At 31.3% G+C, this 23,432-nt stretch overlaps 1 protein-coding gene across 1 annotated transcript; it reads right to left on the minus strand.

Moving 5' to 3' along the window:
- Window positions 1–4,988: 4,988 nt before the first annotated feature.
- LOC143241730 (uncharacterized) lies at window positions 4,989–21,056 on the minus strand. Its single transcript, XM_076484955.1, has 3 exons — window positions 20,220–21,056; window positions 6,480–6,575; window positions 4,989–5,051 (listed from the first exon to the last, which is right to left on the minus strand). The coding sequence occupies exons 1-3, from the start codon at window positions 21,054–21,056 to the stop codon at window positions 4,989–4,991; spliced, it is 996 nt and encodes a 331-aa protein (XP_076341070.1).
- Between the last annotated feature and the right edge of the window lie 2,376 nt (window positions 21,057–23,432).

The following is a 23,432-nucleotide window of genomic DNA, read 5'->3' on the forward strand; positions in this document are numbered from 1 at the left end:
GATAAGACTTTGTTGAACAAGTGTAAGATAAGACTTTGTTGAACAAGTGTAAAATAAGACTGTTGAACAAGTGTAAGATAAGACTTTGTTGAACAAGTGTAAGATAAGACTTTGTTGAACAAGTGTAATATAAGACTTTGTTGAACAAGTGTAAGATAAGACTTTGTTGAACAAGTGTAATATAAGACTTTGTTGAACAAGTGTAAGATAAGACTGTTGAACAAGTGTAAGATAAGACTTTGTTGAACAAGTGTAAGATAAGACTGTTGAACAAGTGTAATATAAGACTTTGTTAAACAAGTGTAAAATAAGACTTTGTTGAACAAGTGTAAGATAAGACTTTGTTGAACAAGTGTAAAATAAGACTTTGTTGAACAAGTGTAAAATAAGACTTTGTTGAACAAGTGTAAGATAAGACTTTGTTGAACAAGTGTAAAATAAGACTTTGTTGAACAAGTGTAAAATAAGACTGTTGAACAAGTGTAAGATAAGACTTTGTTGAACAAGTGTAAGATAAGACTTTGTTGAACAAGTGTAAAATAAGACTGTTGAACAAGTGTAAGATAAGACTTTGTTGAACAAGAGTAAGATAAGACTTTGCTGAACAAGTGTAAGATAAGACTTTGTTAAACAAGTGTAAGATAAGACTTTGTTGAACAAGTGTAAGATAAGACTGTTGAACAAGTGTAAGATAAGACTTTATTGAACAAGTGTAAAATAAGACTTTGTTGAACAAGTGTAAGATAAGACTTTGTTGAACAAGTGTAAGATAAGACTTTGCTGAACAAGTGTAAAATAAGACTTTTTTGAACAAGTGTAAGATAAGACTTTGTTGAACAAGTGTAAAATAAGACTTTGTGGGACAAGTGTAAGATAAGACTTTGTTGAACAAGTGAAAAAAATAAGACTGTTGAACAAGTGTAAGATAAGACTTTGTTGAATAAGTGTAAAATAAGACTGTTGAACAAGTGTAATATAAGACTTTGTTGAACAAGTGTAATATAAGACTTTGTTGAACAAGTGTAATATAAGACTTTGTTGAACAAGTGTAAGATAAGACCTTGTTGAACAAGAGTAAGATAAGACTGTTGAACAAGTGTAAGATAAGACTTTGTTGAACAAGTGTAAAATAAGACTTTTTGAACAAGTGTAAGATAAGACTTTGTTGAACAAGTGTAAAATAAGATTTTGTTGAACAAGTGTAAGATAAGACCTTGTTGAACAAGTGTAAGATAAGACTTTGTTGAACAAGTGTAAGATAAGACTTTGTTAAACAAGTGTAAAATAAGACTTTGTTGAACAAGTGTAAAATAAGACTGTTGAACAAGTGTAAGATAAGACTTTGTTGAACAAGTGTAAGATAAGACTTTGCTGAACAAGTGTAAAATAAGACTTTGTTGAACAAGTGTAAGATAAGACTTTGTTGAACAAGTGTAAGATAAGACTGTTGAACAAGTGTAATATAAGACTTTGTTGAACAAGTGTAATATAAGACTTTGTTGAACAAGTGTAAAATAAGACTTTGTTGAACAAGTGTAATATAAGACTTTGTTGAACAAGTGTAAAATAAGACTTTGTTGAACAAGTGTAAGATAAGACTTTGTTGAACAAGTGTAAAATAAGACTGTTGAACAAGTGTAAAATAAGACTGTTGAACAAGTGTAAGATAAGACTGTTGAACAAGTGTAAGATAAGACTGTTGAACAAGTGTAAAATAAGATTGTTGAACAAGTGTAAGATAAGACTGTTGAACAAGTGTAAAATAAGACTTTGTTGAACAAGTGTAAAATAAGACTTTGTTGAACAAGTGTAAAATAAGACTGTTGAACAAGTGTAAGATAAGACTTTGTTGAACAAGTGTAAGAAAAGACTTTGTTGAACAAGTGTAAGATAAGACTTTGTTAAACAAGTGTAAAATAAGACTGTTGAACAAGTGTAAAATAAGACTGTTGAACAAGTGTAAGATAAGACTTTGTTGAACAAGTGTAAGATAAGACTGTTGAACAAGTGTAAGATAAGACTTTGCTGAACAAGTGTAATATAAGACTGTTGAACAAGTGTAATATAAGATCTTGTTGAACAAGTGTAATATAAGACTTTGTTGAACAAGTGTAAGATAAGACTTTGTTGAACAAGTGTAAGATAAGACTTTGCTGAACAAGTGTAATATAAGACTTTGCTGAACAAGTGTAAAATAAGACTTTGTTGAACAAGTGTAAGAAAAGACTTTGTTAAACAAGTGTAAGATAAGACTTTGTTGAACAAGTGTAATATAAGACTTTGTTGAACAAGTGTAAGATAAGACTTTGTTGAACAAGTGTAATATAAGACTTTGTTGAGCAAGTGTAAAATAAGACTGTTGAACAAGTGTAAGATAAGACTTTGTTGAACAAGTGTAAGATAAGACTTTGTTGAACAAGTGTAAAATATGACTGTTGAACAAGTGTAAGATAAGACTTTGTTGAACAAGTGTAAAATAAGACTTTGTTGAACAAGTGTAAAATAAGACTGTTGAACAAGTGTAAGATAAGACTTTGTTGAACAAGTGTAAGATAAGACTTTGTTGAACAAGTGTAAAATAAGACTGTTGAACAAGTGTAAGATAAGACTTTGTTGAACAAGAGTAAGATAAGACTTTGTTGAACAAGTGTAATATAAGACTTTGTTGAACAAGTGTAAGATAAGACTGTTGAACAAGTGTAAGATAAGACTTTGTTGAACAAGTGTAAGATAAGACTGTTGAACAAGTGTAATATAAGACTTTGTTGAACAAGTGTAAAATAAGACTTTGTTGAACAAGTGTAAGATAAGACTTTGTTAAACAAGTGTAAAATAAGACTTTGTTAAACAAGTGTAAAATAAGACTTTGTTGAACAAGTGTAAGATAAGACTTTGTTGAACAAGTGTAAAATAAGACTGTTGAACAAGTGTAAGATAAGACTTTGTTGAACAAGTGTAAGATAAGACTTTGTTGAACAAGTGTAAAATAAGACTGTTGAACAAGTGTAAGATAAGACTTTGTTGAACAAGAGTAAGATAAGACTTTGTTGAACAAGTGTAAGATAAGACTTTGTTAAACAAGTGTAAGATAAGACTTTGTTGAACAAGTGTAAGATAAGACTGTTGAACAAGTGTAAGATAAGACTTTATTGAACAAGTGTAAGATAAGACTGTTGAACAAGTGTAAGATAAGACTTTGTTAAACAAGTGTAAGATAAGACTTTGCTGAACAAGTGTAAAATAAGACTTTTTTGAACAAGTGTAAGATAAGACCTTGTTGAACAAGTGTAAGATAAGACTTTGTTGAACAAGTGTAAAATAAGACTTTGTGGGACAAGTGTAAGATAAGACTTTGTTGAACAAGTGAAAAAAATAAGACTGTTGAACAAGTGTAAGATAAGACTTTGTTGATTAAGTGTAAAATAAGACTGTTGAACAAGTGTAATATAAGACTTTTTTGAACAAGTGTAATATAAGACTTTGTTGAACAAGTGTAATATAAGACTTTGTTGAACAAGTGTAAGATAAGACTTTGTTGAACAAGTGTAAGATAAGACCTTGTTGAACAAGAGTAAGATAAGACTTTTTTGAACAAGTGTGAGATAAGACTTTGTTGAACAAGTGTAAAATAAGACTTTTTTGAACAAGTGTAAGATAAGACTTTGTTGAACAAGTGTAAAATAAGATTTTGTTGAACAAGTGTAAGATAAGACCTTGTTGAACAAGTGTAAGATAAGACTTTGTTGAACAAATGTAAGATAAGACTTTTATGAACAAGTGTAAGATAAGAATTTGTTGAACAAGTGTAAGATAAGACCTTGTTGAACAAGTGTAAGATAAGACTTTGTTGAACAAGTGTAAGATAAGACTTTGTTAAACAAGTGTAAAATAAGACTTTGTTGAACAAGTGTAAAATAAGACTGTTGAACAAGTGTAAGATAAGACTTTGTTAAACAAGTGTAAGATAAGACTTTGCTGAACAAGTGTAAAATAAGACTTTTTTGAACAAGTGTGAGATAAGACTTTGTTGAACAAGTGTAAAATAAGACTTTTTGAACAAGTGTAAGATAAGACTTTGTTGAACAAGTGTAAAATAAGATTTTGTTGAACAAGTGTAAGATAAGACCTTGTTGAACAACTGTAAGATAAGACTTTGTTGAACAAATGTAAGATAAGACTTTTATGAACAAGTGTAAGATAAGAATTTGTTGAACAAGTGTAAGATAAGACCTTGTTGAACAAGTGTAAGATAAGACTTTGTTGAACAAGTGTAAGATAAGACTTTGTTAAACAAGTGTAAAATAAGACTTTGTTGAACAAGTGTAAAATAAGACTGTTGAACAAGTGTAAGATAAGACTTTGTTAAACAAGTGTAAGATAAGACTTTGCTGAACAAGTGTAAAATAAGACTTTGTTGAACAAGTGTAAGATAAGACTTTGTTGAACAAGTGTAAGATAAGACTGTTGAACAACTGTAATATAAGACTTTGTTAAACAAGTGTAAAATAAGACTTTGTTGAACAAGTGTAATATAAGACTTTGTTGAACAAGTTTAAAATAAGACTTTGTTGAACAAGTGTAAGTGATGTTTTGTGCGACGGGGATTCGAACCATTGACTCTCGGATTACGAGACCAGTACCCTAAGCATCTGGCCATTCCGGGCCTACATAGAATACAGAAAGGTATGATCCAGGTACGAAACTCAGAAACCGAAATTTGTAAATGTTTATTATATTTATTAATGTTTATTAATTATTATATTTATTTATTAATTTCTGTTTCTTTAAGAGTGAACTGATCTGTAGTTAGTTGAGAAAATAAAAAGCTCAGATATCTTCGTGCTCATAGGGTCTCATTTTCAAATATATAATTTTCTCTATATTTAAAGTGGGTTTTCTCGTCATCACGGACATCACGTGATTATGACGTGTACTTCATTTCTCTGACCTTTGATCTTGTCCTAAACATTGACCGTTTCTGAGTTGAATCATAGTCCAAATGTACAACAACTTTCGTCCAAATCTATTGAGTCGTTTCTCAAGACATGTTTCTGAAAAACACACATACATAAGGGTGAAAATATAACCTTGGTTTTCCTTTGGTGCCGGAGGTAATAAAATAAACAAGCTGTCTACTCATACAACGAACAATAAACCTGCGAAACGTTTTACGTCAAGTTAATTTATTCATAATGTTATAGTAAACGTTGAAAGAACAGTAAAACAAACAGGTTGTCCAGGTATATATTACAATAACGAACAAACAAGTCGCTGAACTCGTCATATGTTATATGTTTGGCACAAAGACAGGACTAGAAAGGATCTATATGTCATATACCATCACTGATTGTTCGATCTAGTTCAAGGCTCTGTGAATAGACCCAGCATGGCTAGGTGGGCTAAAGTGTTCGAACCGTAATCCGAGGGTCGCGGGTTCGAATACCCGTCGCACCAAACATGCTGAAATGGCAGCTGTGGGGACTTTATAATGTGATGGTCAATCCCACTATTCGTTGGTAAAAAGAGTTGGCGGTGTGTGGTGATGATTAACTGCCTTTCCTTTAGTCTTACACTGCTAAATTAGCGACGGCTAGCACAGATAGCCCTCGAGTAGCTTTGCAAACAAAGCCTTGTGAATAAGTGACAAATTAATGTCACCTATTTATATTCCCTACTTAACGTTAAGAGATCAAGTCGGCAAGTTATTTTTAAAACTGAATAAACAGAGACTTGAACACAAACTCGTGTGTGTGTATAATGTCCTGTGAGTTTTCTGTATTTATTGTTTAGCTGGGACATTTCTATGTTAGATGGCGCGACGGTTTCACGTTATATGTATTATTATTTTTAATAACGGACGTTTTTGCTGGCAACTCGATTATAAATGAGTTTGGTTACTAAACTTGAGGAATATTCTAGAAAATTGTTTTGTTTTTAGTCCAATCAAGAAGAACTTAAATAACTTTTAAAATATCACAAAGAACGTTTCACATCTCGTGAACCATAGGTTAAGAATGCAACTCGTCAGAAGTGCTTCATATATGTTATTTATTAAGAATGCAACTCGTCAGAAGTGCTTCATATCTGTTATTTATTAAGAATGCAACTCGTCAGAAGTGCTTCATATATGTTATTTATTAAGAATGCAACTCGTCTGAAGTGCTTCATATCTGTTATTTATTAAGAATGCAACTCGTCAGAAGTGCTTCATATCTGTTATTTATTAAGAATGCAACTCGTCTGAAGTGCTTCATGTCTGTTATTTATTAAGAATGAAACTCGTCAGAAGTGCTTCATATCTGTTATTTATTATATACTGGTGATTGGTTAATTTGTTGTAAAGTTTAAAATTAGCATATACTTTGGATATTCAAAATATGAAGCGATATATTGTACGCTTAAAACTTGTTCTATAAGTGGTTTTATAAACGTTCACCAATGATAGAAATTTATTTTCGTGAGAGACGTCATATACTGACCTGCACCTCAAGAGCGTGATAGGCGATAATAAGGCCAAGAAGAATGACCGTAGAAACAGACGTTAGGGTCTTCACGGCAGTTGAGTAAACAGAAGCCTTGAGGGAAAAACAATAAAAGGTGGAACAGTAGTCAAACCATGCCTATCGTATCAAAAGAAACTTTCCTCCATCCAAACAACAATACAAACCTATTAAAAACACTAGTATACCAAAAAGCACTATTAAAACAAACTTTCCTTCATCCAAACAACAATACAAATCAATTAAAAACACTAGTATACCAAAAAGCACTATTAAAACACACTTTCCTACATCCAAACAACAATACAAATCAATTAAAAACACTAGTATACCAAAAAGCACTATTAAAACAAACTTTCCTTCATCCAAACAACAATACAAATCAATTAAAAACACTAGTATACCAAAAAGCACTATCAAAACAAACTTTCCTTCATCCAAACAACAATACAAATCAATTAAAAACACTGGTATACCAAAAAGCACTATTAAAACAAATTTTCCTGCATCCAAACAACAATACAAATCAATTAAAAACACTAGTATACCAAAAACCACTATCAAAACAAACTTTCCTGCATCCAAACAACAATACAAATCAATTAAAAACACCAGTATACCAAAAAGCACTATTAAAACAAACTTTCCTGCATCCAAACAACAATACAAATCAATTAAAAAAACACTAGTATACCAAAAGCACTATTAAAACAAACTTTCCTTCATCCAAACAACAATACAAATCAATTAAAAACACTATTAAAACAAACTTTCCTGCATCCAAACAACAATACAAATCAATTAAAAACACTAGTATACCAAAAAGCACTATTAAAACAAACTTTCCTTCATCCAAACAACAATACAAACCTATTAAAAACACTAGTATACCAAAAAGCACTATCAAAACAAACTTTCCTTCATCCAAACAACAATACAAATCAATTAAAACACTAGTATACCAAAAAAGCACTGTCAAAACAAACTTTCCTGCATCCAAACAACAATACAAATCAATTAAAACACTAGTATACCAAAAAGCACTATCAAAACAAACTTTCCTTCATCCAAACAACAATACAAATCAATTAAAAACACTGGTATACCAAAAAGCACTATTAAAACAAATTTTCCTGCATCCAAACAACAATACAAATCAATTAAAAACACTAGTATACCAAAAACCACTATCAAAACAAACTTTCCTGCATCCAAACAACAATACAAATCAATTAAAAACACCAGTATACCAAAAAGCACTATTAAAACAAACTTTCCTGCATCCAAACAACAATACAAATCAATTAAAAACACTAGTATACCAAAAAGCACTATTAAAACAAACTTTCCTTCATCCAAACAACAATACAAATCAATTAAAAACACTATTAAAACAAACTTTCCTGCATCCAAACAACAATACAAATCAATTAAAACACTAGTATACCAAAAGCACTATTAAAACAAACTTTCCTTCATCCAAACAACAATACAAACCTATTAAAAAACACTAGTATACCAAAAAAGCACTATCAAAACAAACTTTCCTTCATCCAAACAACAATACAAATCAATTAAAACACTAGTATACCAAAAGCACTGTCAAAACAAACTTTCCTGCATCCAAACAACAATACAAATCAATTAAAAACACTAGTATACCAAAAACCACTATCAAAACAAACTTTCCTGCATCCAAACAACAATACAAATCAATTAAAAACACTAGTATACCAAAAAGCACTATTAAAACAAACTTTCCTTCATCCAAACAACAATACAAATCAATTAAAAACACTAGTATACCAAAAACCACTATCAAAACAAACTTTCCTGCATCCAAACAACAATACAAATCAATTAAAAACACTAGTATACCAAAAAGCACTATTAAAACAAACTTTCCTTCATCCAAACAACAATACAAACCTATTAAAAACACTAGTATACCAAAAAGCACTATCAAAACAAACTTTCCTTCATCCAAACAACAATACAAATCAATTAAAAACACTAGTATACCAAAAAGCACTGTCAAAACAAACTTTCCTGCATCCAAACAACAATACAAATCAATTAAAAACACTAGTATACCAAAAACCACTATCAAAACAAACTTTCCTGCATCCAAACAACAATACAAATCAATTAAAAACACTAGTATACCAAAAAGCACTATTAAAACAAACTTTCCTTCATCCAAACAACAATACAAATCAATTAAAAACACTAGTATACCAAAACCACTATCAAAACAAACTTTCCTGCATCCAAACAACAATAGAAATCAATTAAAACACTAGTATACCAAAAAGCACTATTAAAACAAACTTTCCTTCATCCAAACAACAATACAAACCTATTAAAACACTAGTATACCAAAAAAAGCTATCAAAACAAACTTTCCTTCATCCAAACAACAATACAAATCAATTAAAACACTAGTATACCAAAAGCACTGTCAAAACAAACTTTCCTGCATCCAAACAACAATACAAATCAATTAAAACACTAGTATACCAAAACCACTATCAAAACAAACTTTCCTGCATCCAAACAACAATACAAATCAATTAAAAACACTAGTATACCAAAAAGCACTATTAAAACAAACTTTCCTTCATCCAAACAACAATACAAACCTATTAAAAACACTAGTATACCAAAAAGCACTATTAAAACAAACTTTCCTTCATCCAAACAACAATACAAATCAATTAAAACACTAGTATACCAAAAGCACTATTAAAACACACTTTCCTACATCCAAACAACAATACAAATCAATTAAAAACACTAGTATACCAAAAAGCACTATTAAAACAAACTTTCCTTCATCCAAACAACAATACAAATCAATTAAAAACACTAGTATACCAAAAAGCACTATCAAAACAAACTTTCCTTCATCCAAACAACAATACAAATCAATTAAAAACACTGGTATACCAAAAAGCACTATTAAAACAAATTTTCCTGCATCCAAACAACAATACAAATCAATTAAAAACACTAGTATACCAAAAACCACTATCAAAACAAACTTTCCTGCATCCAAACAACAATACAAATCAATTAAAAACACCAGTATACCAAAAAGCACTATTAAAACAAACTTTCCTGCATCCAAACAACAATACAAATCAATTAAAAACACTAGTATACCAAAAAGCACTATTAAAACAAACTTTCCTTCATCCAAACAACAATACAAATCAATTAAAAACACTATTAAAACAAACTTTCCTGCATCCAAACAACAATACAAATCAATTAAAAACACTAGTATACCAAAAAGCACTATTAAAACAAACTTTCCTTCATCCAAACAACAATACAAACCTATTAAAACACTAGTATACCAAAAAAGCACTATCAAAACAAACTTTCCTTCATCCAAACAACAATACAAATCAATTAAAAACACTAGTATACCAAAAAGCACTGTCAAAACAAACTTTCCTGCATCCAAACAACAATACAAATCAATTAAAAACACTAGTATACCAAAAAGCACTATCAAAACAAACTTTCCTTCATCCAAACAACAATACAAATCAATTAAAAACACTGGTATACCAAAAAGCACTATTAAAACAAATTTTCCTGCATCCAAACAACAATACAAATCAATTAAAAACACTAGTATACCAAAAACCACTATCAAAACAAACTTTCCTGCATCCAAACAACAATACAAATCAATTAAAAACACCAGTATACCAAAAAGCACTATTAAAACAAACTTTCCTGCATCCAAACAACAATACAAATCAATTAAAAACACTAGTATACCAAAAAGCACTATTAAAACAAACTTTCCTTCATCCAAACAACAATACAAATCAATTAAAAACACTATTAAAACAAACTTTCCTGCATCCAAACAACAATACAAATCAATTAAAAACACTAGTATACCAAAAAGCACTATTAAAACAAACTTTCCTTCATCCAAACAACAATACAAACCTATTAAAAACACTAGTATACCAAAAAGCACTATCAAAACAAACTTTCCTTCATCCAAACAACAATACAAATCAATTAAAAACACTAGTATACCAAAAAGCACTGTCAAAACAAACTTTCCTGCATCCAAACAACAATACAAATCAATTAAAAACACTAGTATACCAAAACCACTATCAAAACAAACTTTCCTGCATCCAAACAACAATACAAATCAATTAAAAACACTAGTATACCAAAAGCACTATTAAAACAAACTTTCCTTCATCCAAACAACAATACAAATCAATTAAAACACTAGTATACCAAAACCACTATCAAAACAAACTTTCCTGCATCCAAACAACAATACAAATCAATTAAAAAACACTAGTATACCAAAAGCACTATTAAACAAACTTTCCTTCATCCAAACAACAATACAAACCTATTAAAACACTAGTATACCAAAAAAGCACTATCAAACAAACTTTCCTTCATCCAAACAACAATACAAATCAATTAAAACACTAGTATACCAAAAGCACTGTCAAAACAAACTTTCCTGCATCCAAACAACAATACAAATCAATTAAAATCACTAGTATACCAAAAACCACTATCAAAACAAACTTTCCTGCATCCAAACAACAATACAAATCAATTAAAAACACTAGTATACCAAAAAGCACTATTAAAACAAACTTTCCTTCATCCAAACAACAATACAAATCAATTAAAAACACTAGTATACCAAAAACCACTATCAAAACAAACTTTCCTGCATCCAAACAACAATAGAAATCAATTAAAAACACTAGTATACCAAAAAGCACTATTAAAACAAACTTTCCTTCATCCAAACAACAATACAAACCTATTAAAAACACTAGTATACCAAAAAGCACTATCAAAACAAACTTTCCTTCATCCAAACAACAATACAAATCAATTAAAAACACTAGTATACCAAAAAGCACTGTCAAAACAAACTTTCCAGCATCCAAACAACAATACAAATCAATTAAAAACACTAGTATACCAAAAACCACTATCAAAACAAACTTTCCTGCATCCAAACAACAATACAAATCAATTAAAACACTAGTATACCAAAAAGCACTATTAAAACAAACTTTCCTTCATCCAAACAACAATACAAACCTATTAAAAACACTAGTATACCAAAAAGCACTATCAAAACAAACTTTCCTTCATCCAAACAACAATACAAATCAATTAAAAACACTAGTATACCAAAAAGCACTGTCAAAACAAACTTTCCTGCATCCAAACAACAATACAAATCAATTAAAAACACTAGTATACCAAAAACCACTATCAAAACAAACTTTCCTGCATCCAAACAACAATACAAATCAATTAAAAACACTAGTAAACCAAAAAGCACTATTAAAACAAACTTTCCTGCATCCAAACAACAATACAAATCAATTAAAAACACTAGTATACCAAAAAGCACTATTAAAACAAACTTTCCTTCATCCAAACAACAATACAAATCAATTAAAAACACTAGTATACCAAAAAGCACTATCAAAACAAACTTTCCTGCATCCAAACAACAATACAAATCAATTAAAAACACTAGTATACCAAAAAGCACTATCAAAACAAACTTTCCTTCATCCAAACAACAATACAAACCTATTAAAAACACTAGTATACCAAAAACCACTATCAAAACAAACTTTCCTTCATCCAAACAACAATACAAATCAATTAAAAACACTAGTATTCCAAAAAGCACTATCAAAACAAACTTTTCTGCATCCAATCAACAATACAAACCAATTAAAAACACTAGTATACCAAAAAGCACTATCAAAACAAACTTTCCTGCTTCCAAACAACAATACAAATCAATTAAAAACACTAGTATACCAAAAAGCACTATCAAAACAAACTTTCCTGCTTCCAAACAACAATACAAATCAATTAAAAACACTAGTATACCAAAAAGCACTATCAAAACAAACTTTCCTTCATCCAAACAACAATACAAATCAATTAAAAACACTAGTATTCCAAAAAGCACTATCAAAACAAACTTTTCTGCATCCAATCAACAATACAAACCAATTAAAAACACTAGTATACCAAAAAGCACTATCAAAACAAACTTTCCTGCTTCCAAACAACAATACAAATCAATTAAAAACACTAGTATACCAAAAAGCACTATCAAAACAAACTTTCCTGCTTCCAAACAACAATACAAATCAATTAAAACACTAGTATACCAAAAGCACTATCAAAACAAACTTTCCTGCATCCAAACAACAATACAAACCAACTAAAAACACTATTAAAACAAACTTTCCTGCATCCAAACAACAATACAAACCAACTAAAAACACTAGTATACCAAAAAGCACTATCAAAACAAACTTTCCTGCTTCCAAACAACAATACAAATCAATTAAAAACACTAGTATACCAAAAAGCACTATCAAAACAAACTTTCCTGCATCCAAACAACAATACAAACCAACTAAAAACACTATTAAAACAAACTTTCCTGCATCCAAACAACAATACAAACCAACTAAAACACTATTAAAACAAACTTTCCTGCATCCAAACAACAATACAAATCTGTTACAAACACTAGTATACAAAAAAGCACACTATCAAAACAAACTTTCCTGCATCCAAACAACAATACAAATCAATTAAAAACACTAGTATACCAAAAAGCACTATCAAAACAAACTTTCCTGCTTCCAAACAACAATACAAATCAATTAAAAACACTAGTATACCAAAAAGCACTATCAAAACAAACTTTCCTGCATCCAAACAACAATACAAACCAACTAAAAACACTATTAAAACAAACTTTCCTGCATCCAAACAACAATACAAACCAACTAAAAACACTATTAAAACAAACTTTCCTGCATCCAAACAACAATACAAATCTGTTACAAACACTAGTATACAAAAAAGCACACTATTAAAACAAACTTTCCTGCATCCAAACAACAATACAAACCTATTAAAAACACTAGTATACCAAAAAGCACTGTTAAAACAAACTTTCCTGGATCCAAACAACAATACAAACCAATTAAAAACACTAGTATACAGAAAAGCACTATCAAAACAAACTTTCCTGGATCCAAACAACAATACAAACATATTAAAAACACTAGTATACCAAAAACCACTATTAAAACAAACTTTCCTGCATCCAAACAATACAAACCTATTAAAAACACCAGTATACCAAAAAGCACTATTAAAACAAACTTTCCTGGATCCAAACAACAATACAAACCAATTAAAAACACTAGTATACCAAAAAGCACTATTAAAACAAACTTTCCTACGTCCAAACAACAATACAAATCAATTAAAAACACTAGTATACCAAAAAGCACTATTAAAACAAACTTTCCTGCATCCAAACAACAATACAAACCTATTAAAAACACTAGTATACCAAAAAGCACTATCAAAACAAACTTTCCTTCATCCAAACAACAATACAAACCTATTAAAAACACTAGTATACCAAAAACCACTATTAAAACAAACTTTCCTTCATACAAACAACAATACAAACCTATTAAAAACACTAGTGTACCAAAAAGCACTATTAAAACAAACTTTCCTGCATCCAAACAACAATACAAATCAATTAAAAACACTAGTATACCAAAAAGCACTATTAAAACTAACTTTCCTGCATCCAAACAACAATACAAATCAATTAAAAACACTAGTATACCATAAAGCACTATTAAAACAAACTTTCCTGCATCCAAACAACAATACAAACCTATTAAAAACACTAGTATACCAAAAAGCACTATTAAAACAAACTTTCCTTTATCCAAACAACAATACAAACCTATTAAAAACACTAATATACCAAAAACCACTATTAAAACAAACTTTCCTGCAACCAAACAATACAAACCTATTAAAAAAACTAGTATACCAAAAAGCACTATTAAAACATCCTTTCCTGCATCCAAACAACAATACAAACATATTAACAAACCCAGTTCTCTTATAGTACAAGATAAACCCAAGAACATTGTTTAAATAAATTTCTCTGATAGTACAAGTTAAACCCATGCACGTTGTTTTAAATCCAATTTTCTCATGAAGCACCAATAAACATAGTTCAGTCTACGAAATATTAAATATTTTATGAAGAACCAATAACCACAGTTCAGACTGCTAAATATACAATATTTTATGAAGGAGCAATAAACCTGGTTATTCAACTGTAACACTGAATATTTCCTTGTTATGTGTGAAAGAGCATAATATATAATATATAATATATAATCTGGTTTCTATTTTACACTAAACACTTTGCACTAAACCATTGGATTATATTTTATTCTGAACACTAAACCACTGGTTTCTATTTTACACTAAACAATTTGCACAAAACTACTGGTTTCTATTTTACACTAAACACTTTGCACAAAACTACTGGTTTCTATTTTACACTAAACACTTTCCATTAAACCACTGGTTTCTATTTTACACTAAACACTTTCCATTAAACCACTGGTTTCTATTTTACACTAAACACTTTCCACTAAACCACTGGTTTCTATTTTACACTAAACACCTGGTTTCTATTTTATACTAAACACTTTACACTAAAGCACTGATTTTTATTTTACACTAAACACTTTACACTAAACCACTGGTTTCTATTTTACACTAAACCACTGGTTTCTATTTTACGCTAAAAACTTTACACTAAACCACTGGTTTCTATTTTACACTAAACACTTTACCCTAAACCACTGGTGTCTATTTTACACTAAACACTTTGAACTAAACCACTGGTTTCTATTTTACGCTAAACACTGTACACTAAACCACTGGTTTCTATTCTACATTAAACACTTTACCCAAACAATTGGTTTCTATTTTACACTAAACACTTTGTACTACACTACTGGTTTCCATTTTACACTAAGCACTTTACACTAAACCACTGGTTTCTATTTTACGCTAAACACTTTACACTAAATCACTGGTTTCTATTTTACGCTAAACACTTTGCACTAAACCACTGGTTTCTATTTTACACTAAACACTTTACACTAAACAATTGGTTTCTATTTTACACTAAACACTTTACACTAAACCACTGGTTTCTATTTTATGCTAAACACTTTACACTAAACCACTGGTTTCTATCATACACTAAACACTTTACACTAAACCACTGGTTTCTATTTTACACTAAACACTTTGCACTACATAACTGGTTTCCTTTTTACACTAAGCACTTTACACTAAACCACTGGTTTCTATTTTACACTAAACACTTTACACTAAACCGCTGGTTTTTATTTTACACTAAACCATTGGTTTCTATTTTACACTAAGCACTTTACACTAAACCACTGGTTTCTATTTTACACTAAACACTTTGCACTAAACCACTGGTTTCTATTTTACGCTAAACACTTTACACTAAACCACTGGTTTCTATTTTAACCTAAACACTTTACACTAATCCACTGGTTTCTATTTTACGCTAAACACTTTACACTAAACAATTGGTTTCTATTTTACACTAAACACTTTACACTAAACCGCTGGTTTCTATTTTACGCTAAACACTTTACACTAAACCACTGGTTTCTATTTTACGCTAAACACTTTACACTAAACCACTGGTTTCTATTTTACGCTAAACACTTTGCACTAAACCACTGGTTTCTATTATACACTAAACACTTTACACTAAACCACTGGTTTATATTTTACACTAAACACTTTGCACTACATAACTGGTTTACTTTTTACACTAAGCACTTTACACTAAACCACTGGTTTCTATTTTACGCTAAACACTTTACACTAAACCACTGGTTTCTATTTTACACTAAACACTTTACCCTAAACCACTGGTGTCTATTTTACACTAAACACTTTGAACTAAACCACTGGTTTCTATTCTACATTAAACACTTTACACAAACAATTGGTTTCTATTTTACACTAAACACTTTGTACTACACTACTGGTTTCCATTTTACACTAAGCACTTTACACTAAACCACTGGTTTCTATTTTACGCTAAACACGTTTCACTAAACCACTGGTTTCTATTTTACGCTAAACACTTTGCACTAAACCACTGGTTTCTATTTTACACTTTACACTAAACATTTGTTTCTATTTTACACTAAACACTTTACACTAAACCACTAATTTCTATTTTATGCTAAACACTTTACACTAAACCACTGGTTTCTATTATACACTAAACACTTTACACTAAACCACTGGTTTCTATTTTACACTAAACACTTTGCACTACATAACTGGTTTCCTTTTTACACTAAGCACTTTACACTAAACCACTGGTTTCTATTTTACACTAAACACTTTACACTAAACCGCTGGTTTTTATTTTACACAAAACCATTGGTTTCTATTTTACACTGAGCACTTTACACTAATCCACTGGTTTCTATTTTACACTAAACACTTTACACTAAACCACTTGTTTCTAATTTACACTTAACTCTTTACACTAAACCACTGGTTTCTATTTTACGCTAAACACTTTACACTAAACCGCTGGTTTCTATTTTACGCTAAACACTTTACACTAAACCACTGGTTTTTATTTTACTAAACACTTTACACTAAACCACTGGTTTCTATTTTAACCTAAACACTTTACACTAATCCACTGGTTTCTATTTTACACTAAACACTTTGCACTAAACCGCTGGTTTCTATTTTACGCTAAACACTTTACACTACTGGTTTTATTTTACACTAAACACTTTGCACAAAACCACTGGTTTCTATTTTACGCTAAACACTGTACACTAAACCACTGGTTTCCATTTTACACTAAACCACTGGTTTCTATTTTACACTAAACACTTTGCACTACACCACTGGTTTTTATTTTACACTAAACACTTTGCACTACACCACTGGTTTCCATTTTACACTATACACTTTTCACTAAACCATTGGTTTTTATTTTACACTAAACACTTTACACTAAACAACTGGTTTCTATTTTACACTAAACACTTTGCACTAATTTACTGGTTTCTAGTTTACACTAAACACTTTGCACTAAACCACTGGTTTATATTTTACATTAAACACTTTACACTAAACACTGATTTTTATTTTACACTAAACTTTCTGCACTAAACCACTGGTTTCTATTTTACAGTAAACACTTTACACTAAACCACTGGTTTCTATTTTACACTAAACACTTTACACTAAACCACTGGTTTCTATTATACACTAAACCACTGGTTTATATTTTACACTAAACACTTTGCACTACATAACTGGTTTACTTTTTACACTAAGCACTTTACACTAAACCACTGGTTTCTATTTTACGCTAAACACTTTACACTAAACCACTGGTTTCTATTTTACACTAAACACTTTGAACTAAACCACTGGTTTACTTTTTACACTAAGCACTTTACACTAAACATTTGTTTCTATTTTACACTAAACACTTTACACTAAACCACTGGTTTCTATTTTATGCTAAACACTTTACACTAAACCACTGGTTTCTATTATACACTAAACACTTTACACTAAACCACTGGTTTCTATTTTACACTAAACACTTTGCACTACATAACTGGTTTCCTTTTTACACTAAGCACTTTACACTAAACCACTGGTTTCTATTTTACACTAAACACTTTACACTAAACCGCTGGTTTTTATTTTACACAAAACCATTGGTTTCTATTTTACACTGAGCACTTTACACTAATCCACTGGTTTCTATTTTACGTTAAACACGTTTCACTAAATCACTGGTTTCTATTTTACACTTAACTCTTTACACTAAACCACTGGTTTCTATTTTACACTAAACACTTTACACTAAACCGCTGGTTTCTATTTTACGCTAAACACTTTACACTAAACCACTGGTTTCTATTTTACTAAACACTTTACACTAAACCACTGGTTTCTATTTTAACCTAAACACTTTACACTAATCCACTGGTTTCTATTTTACACTAAACACTTTGCACTAAACTGCTGGTTTCTATTTTACGCTAAACACTTTACACAAACAATTGGTTTCTATTTTACACTAAACACTTTGTACTACACTACTGGTTTACTTTTTTACACTAAGCACTTTACACTAAACCACTGGTTTCTATTTTACGCTAAACACGTTTCACTAAATCACTGGTTTCTATTTTACGCTAAACACTTTGCACTAAAACCACTGGTTTCTATTTTACACTAAACACTTTACACTAAACATTTGTTTCTATTTTACACTAAACACTTTACACTAAACCACTGGTTTCTATTTTATGCTAAACACTTTACACTAAACCACTGGTTTCTATTATACACTAAACACTTTACACTAAACCACTGGTTTCTATTTTACACTAAACACTTTGCACTACATAACTGGTTTCCTTTACACTAAGCACTTTACACTAAACCACTGGTTTCTATTTTACACTAAACACTTTACACTAAACTGCTGGTTTTATTTTACACAAAACCATTGGTTTCTATTTTACACTGAGCACTTTACACTAATCCACTGGTTTCTATTTTACGCTAAACACGTTTCACTAAATCACTGGTTTCTATTTTACACTTAACTCTTTACACTAAACCACTGGTTTCTATTTTACACTAAACACTTTACACTAAACCGCTGGTTTCTATTTTACGCTAAACACTTTACACTAAACCACTGGTTTCTATTTTACTAAACACTTTACACTAAACCACTGGTTTCTATTTTAACCTAAACACTTTACACTAATCCACTGGTTTCTATTTTACACTAAACACTTTGCACTAAACCGCTGGTTTCTATTTTACGCTAAACACTTTACACTACTGGTTTTTATTTTACACTAAACACTTTGCACAAAACCACTGGTTTCTATTTTACGCTAAACACTTTGCACTACACCACTAGTTTCTATTTTACGCTAAACACTTTGCACTACACCACTGGTTTTTATTTTACACTAAACACTTTGCACTACACCACTGGTTTCCATTTTACACTATACACTTTTCACTAAACCATTGGTTTTTATTTTACACTAAACACTTTACACTAAACCACTGGTTTCTATTTTACATTAAACATTTTACACTAAACACTGATTTTTATTTTACACTAAACATTCTGCACTAAACCACTGGTTTCTATTTTACAGTAAACACTTTACACTAAACCACTGGTTTTTTTATTCTTGTAATATTCCTATAAATGGTAAATCAAATGTAGATTCAATAAATATGAGAGGAAGATCTGAATATTGAACTTATTGAACAAAATTGGTGCTTTGCTTGAATACATCCATTTTAGCTAATGTAGCCCAGGTTGATGATGAAATAATACAAACATTTTAACTCATGTAACCCAAGTTGATGATGAAATAATACAACCATTTTAACTGATGTAGCCCAGGTTGATGATGAAATAATACAACCATTTTAACTCATGTAACCCAGGTTGATGATGAAATAATACAACCTTATTAACTGACGTAGCCCAGGTTGATGATGAAATAGTACAACTATTTTAACTGATGTCACCCAGGTGGATGATGAAATAATACAACCATTTTAACTAATGTAACCCAGGTTGATGATGAAATAATACAAACATTTTAACTCGTGTAACCCAGGTTGATGATGAAATAGTACAACCATTTTAACTAATATATACCTGGTGGATAATGAAATGGTGCACCTCACCTTGGTATATACTCCAGCACCAGATAATTCCGTTTCTACAACCATCATTCCAACTCCAAACATGGCCATCCCTAAAGAATAGTCACTTATCCGTTTTCTTCTCTCGAAGAGAGCTTTCCTTCTTCCCAGCCGATAGCCCACACTGGGCTTGTGAAAGCCCGACGTGGGCTTCTTCTCCTGGGTATACCGTGAGTTCTCAATATTTACTCCCACGAGGACGTTCTCGCCCTCCGTCTGGTTATGCGGCTGTGTTTTCATTGAAGACGAGCTGCACTCTGAAGACACAGATTTACGTAACTCTTTGGAAGGTCGGATAGCTCCATTGACCCGCATAGAGCCAGTGGCGACCTCAGCGATGCCACTGCTCCTTTGGTTCGTGCACCCCTGACAGAGTGGCTGGAGACACGGTGTTTCACTAGAAGAAAGAACGACAGTCGTTTCTGCTGGGGGTTCCACGCTCGTGGAAAGTTCTCTGTCTCGTGAAATGGTGCATGTTAGTAATGAGTTCGGTTTAGCATCACGTGTCTCCAGGCTGTATATATAGTTACAACCAGCCACAGAGGGCGTAAGAGAAACTTTTCTGGTTTGAACTTCCTGGATCTCCGGTTTATTCTCTGAGTAGGGGTGATAAGTTGTGTATGAGACGCTCTTATCGCACTCTGCGGCCAATAGGTGTCGCTCAAGCTCAGAATACACGCGATCCAAAACCAGCGAGTTTTGTATTGTGTCCTGTAAACAATTGTTATCCATTTTTCGGACACCCGTGCTGAGAAGCTGACCACCGGTGTGCATATTAGCATAATTCACTCTAGCTTCCCGGGCGGCTGGAGTAACCATGACAACGGACATTGTCAGTTTTGGCAAGCCTCACGACCGAGTATACAACCTACACAATGTTATTCTAAACAAGTGCATCCGTTACCGACACGTGGTTAGTCCAGATAGTTGAATCCACTATCTACACGTCTTTAGTCTAGAAAAGTGGATCCACTACCTACACATGGTTAGTCCAGACAAGTAGGTCCAAGTGGTACAATAAGTAGAAGATAATCTTTCACGTCTATGAAGGACATGGTCCAAGAAAGTTAATCAGAAAATCGTGAAGAAAGTGACACAAAACTATTATAAAACACAGAAGAACTTGTGACGTCGGTATCAGTGATGATTCTTCTAAAGATCAGGGTTCGTGTCCTCTACAAAATAAACCACAAATTTCAGTTTCACTTCAACATTATGTTTTATCTACGTACTTAACACTACACCATTATTTTTAATGTACTTACCTAACACAACATCAGTGTTCTTTATCTGGTAACTTAACACTACATCATTATTGCCTGTCTAGTTACCTAACACTACATCAGTGTTCTTTATCTGGTTACATAACACTACATCATTATTGTCTGTCTTGTTACCTAACACTACATCAGTGTTCTTTGTCTAGTTACTTAACACTAAATCAGTGTTCTTTATCTGGTTACTTAACACTACATCATTTTTGTCTGTCTAGTTACTTAACACTACATCAATGTTCATTATCTGGTTACATAACACTACATCAGTGTTCTTTATCTGATTACATACACTACATCAGTGTTCTTCATCTGGTTACATACACTACATCATTATTGTCTCTCTAGTTACTTAACACTACATCAGTGTTCTTTATCTCGTTACATAACACTACATCAGTGTTCTTTATCTGGTTACTTAACACTACATCATTTTTGTCTGTCTAGTTACTTAACACTACATCAGTGTTCTTTATCTGGTTACTTAACACTACATCATTATTGTCTGTCTAGTTACCTAACACTACATCAGTGTTCTTTATCTGGTTACTTAACACTACATCATTATTGTCTGTCTAGTGACCTAACACTACATCAGTGTTCTTTATCTGGTTACTTAACACTGTATCATTATTGTCTGTCTAGTTACCTAACACTACATCAGTGTTCTTTGTTTAGTTACCTAACACTACATCAGTGTTCTTTATCTGGTTACATAACACTACATCATTATTGTCTGTCTAGTTACCTAACACTACATCAGTGTTCTTTAAATGGTTACTTAACACTACATCATTATTGTCTGTCTAGTTACCTAACACTACATCAGTGTTCTTTATCTGGTTACACGACACTGTATCATTATTGTCTGTCTAGTTACCTAACACTACATCAGTGTTCTTTATCTAGTTACTTAACACTACATCAGTGTTCTTTCTCCGGTTACTTAACACTACATCAGTGTTTTTATTTGGTTACTTAACACTACATCATTATTGTCTGTCTAGTTACTTAACACTACATCAGTGATCTTTATCTGGTTACTTAACACTACATCATTATTGTCTGTCTAGTTACTTAACACTACATCAGTGTTCTTTATCTGGTTACTTAACACTACATCATTATTGTCTGTCTATTTACCTAACACTACATCAGTGTTCTTTGTCTAGTTACTTAACACTACATCAGTGTTCTTTATCCGGTTACTTAACACTACATCATTATTGTCTGTCAAGTTACTTAATGCTATATCAGTGTTCTTTATCCGGTTACTTAACACTACCTCATTATTGTCTGTCTAGTTATTTAACACCACATCAGAGTTCTTTATCTGGTTACTTAACACCACATCAGAGTTCTTTATCTGGATACATAACACTGCATCATTATTGTTTGTCTTGTTACTGAACACTACATCAGTGTTCTTTATCTGGTTACTTAACACTACCTCATTATTGTCTGTCTAGTTACTTAACACAACATCAGTGTTCTTTATCTGGTTACTTAACACTACATCATTATTGTTTGTCTAGTTACTTAACACTACATCAGTGTTCTTTATCTGGTTACTTAACACTACATCATTATTGTATGTCTAGTTACTTAACACTACATCAGTGTTCTTTATCTGGTTACTTAACACTACATCATTATTGTCTGTCTAGTTGCTTAACACTGCATCAGTGTTCTTTATCTGGTTACTTAACACTGCATCACTATTGTTTGTCTAGTTACTTAACACTACATCAGTGTTCTTTATCTGGTTACTTAACACTACATCATTATTGTCTGTCTAGTTACTTAACACTACATCAGTGTTCTTTATCTGGTTACTTAACACTACATCATTATTGTCTGTCTAGTTACTTAACACTACATCAGTGTTCTTTATCTGGTTACTTAACACTACATCATTATT

This window comes from Tachypleus tridentatus, unplaced genomic scaffold, assembly GCF_004210375.1.
Source record: "Tachypleus tridentatus isolate NWPU-2018 unplaced genomic scaffold, ASM421037v1 Hic_cluster_1, whole genome shotgun sequence".
Classification (NCBI taxonomy): Eukaryota; Metazoa; Arthropoda; class Merostomata; order Xiphosura; family Limulidae; genus Tachypleus; species Tachypleus tridentatus.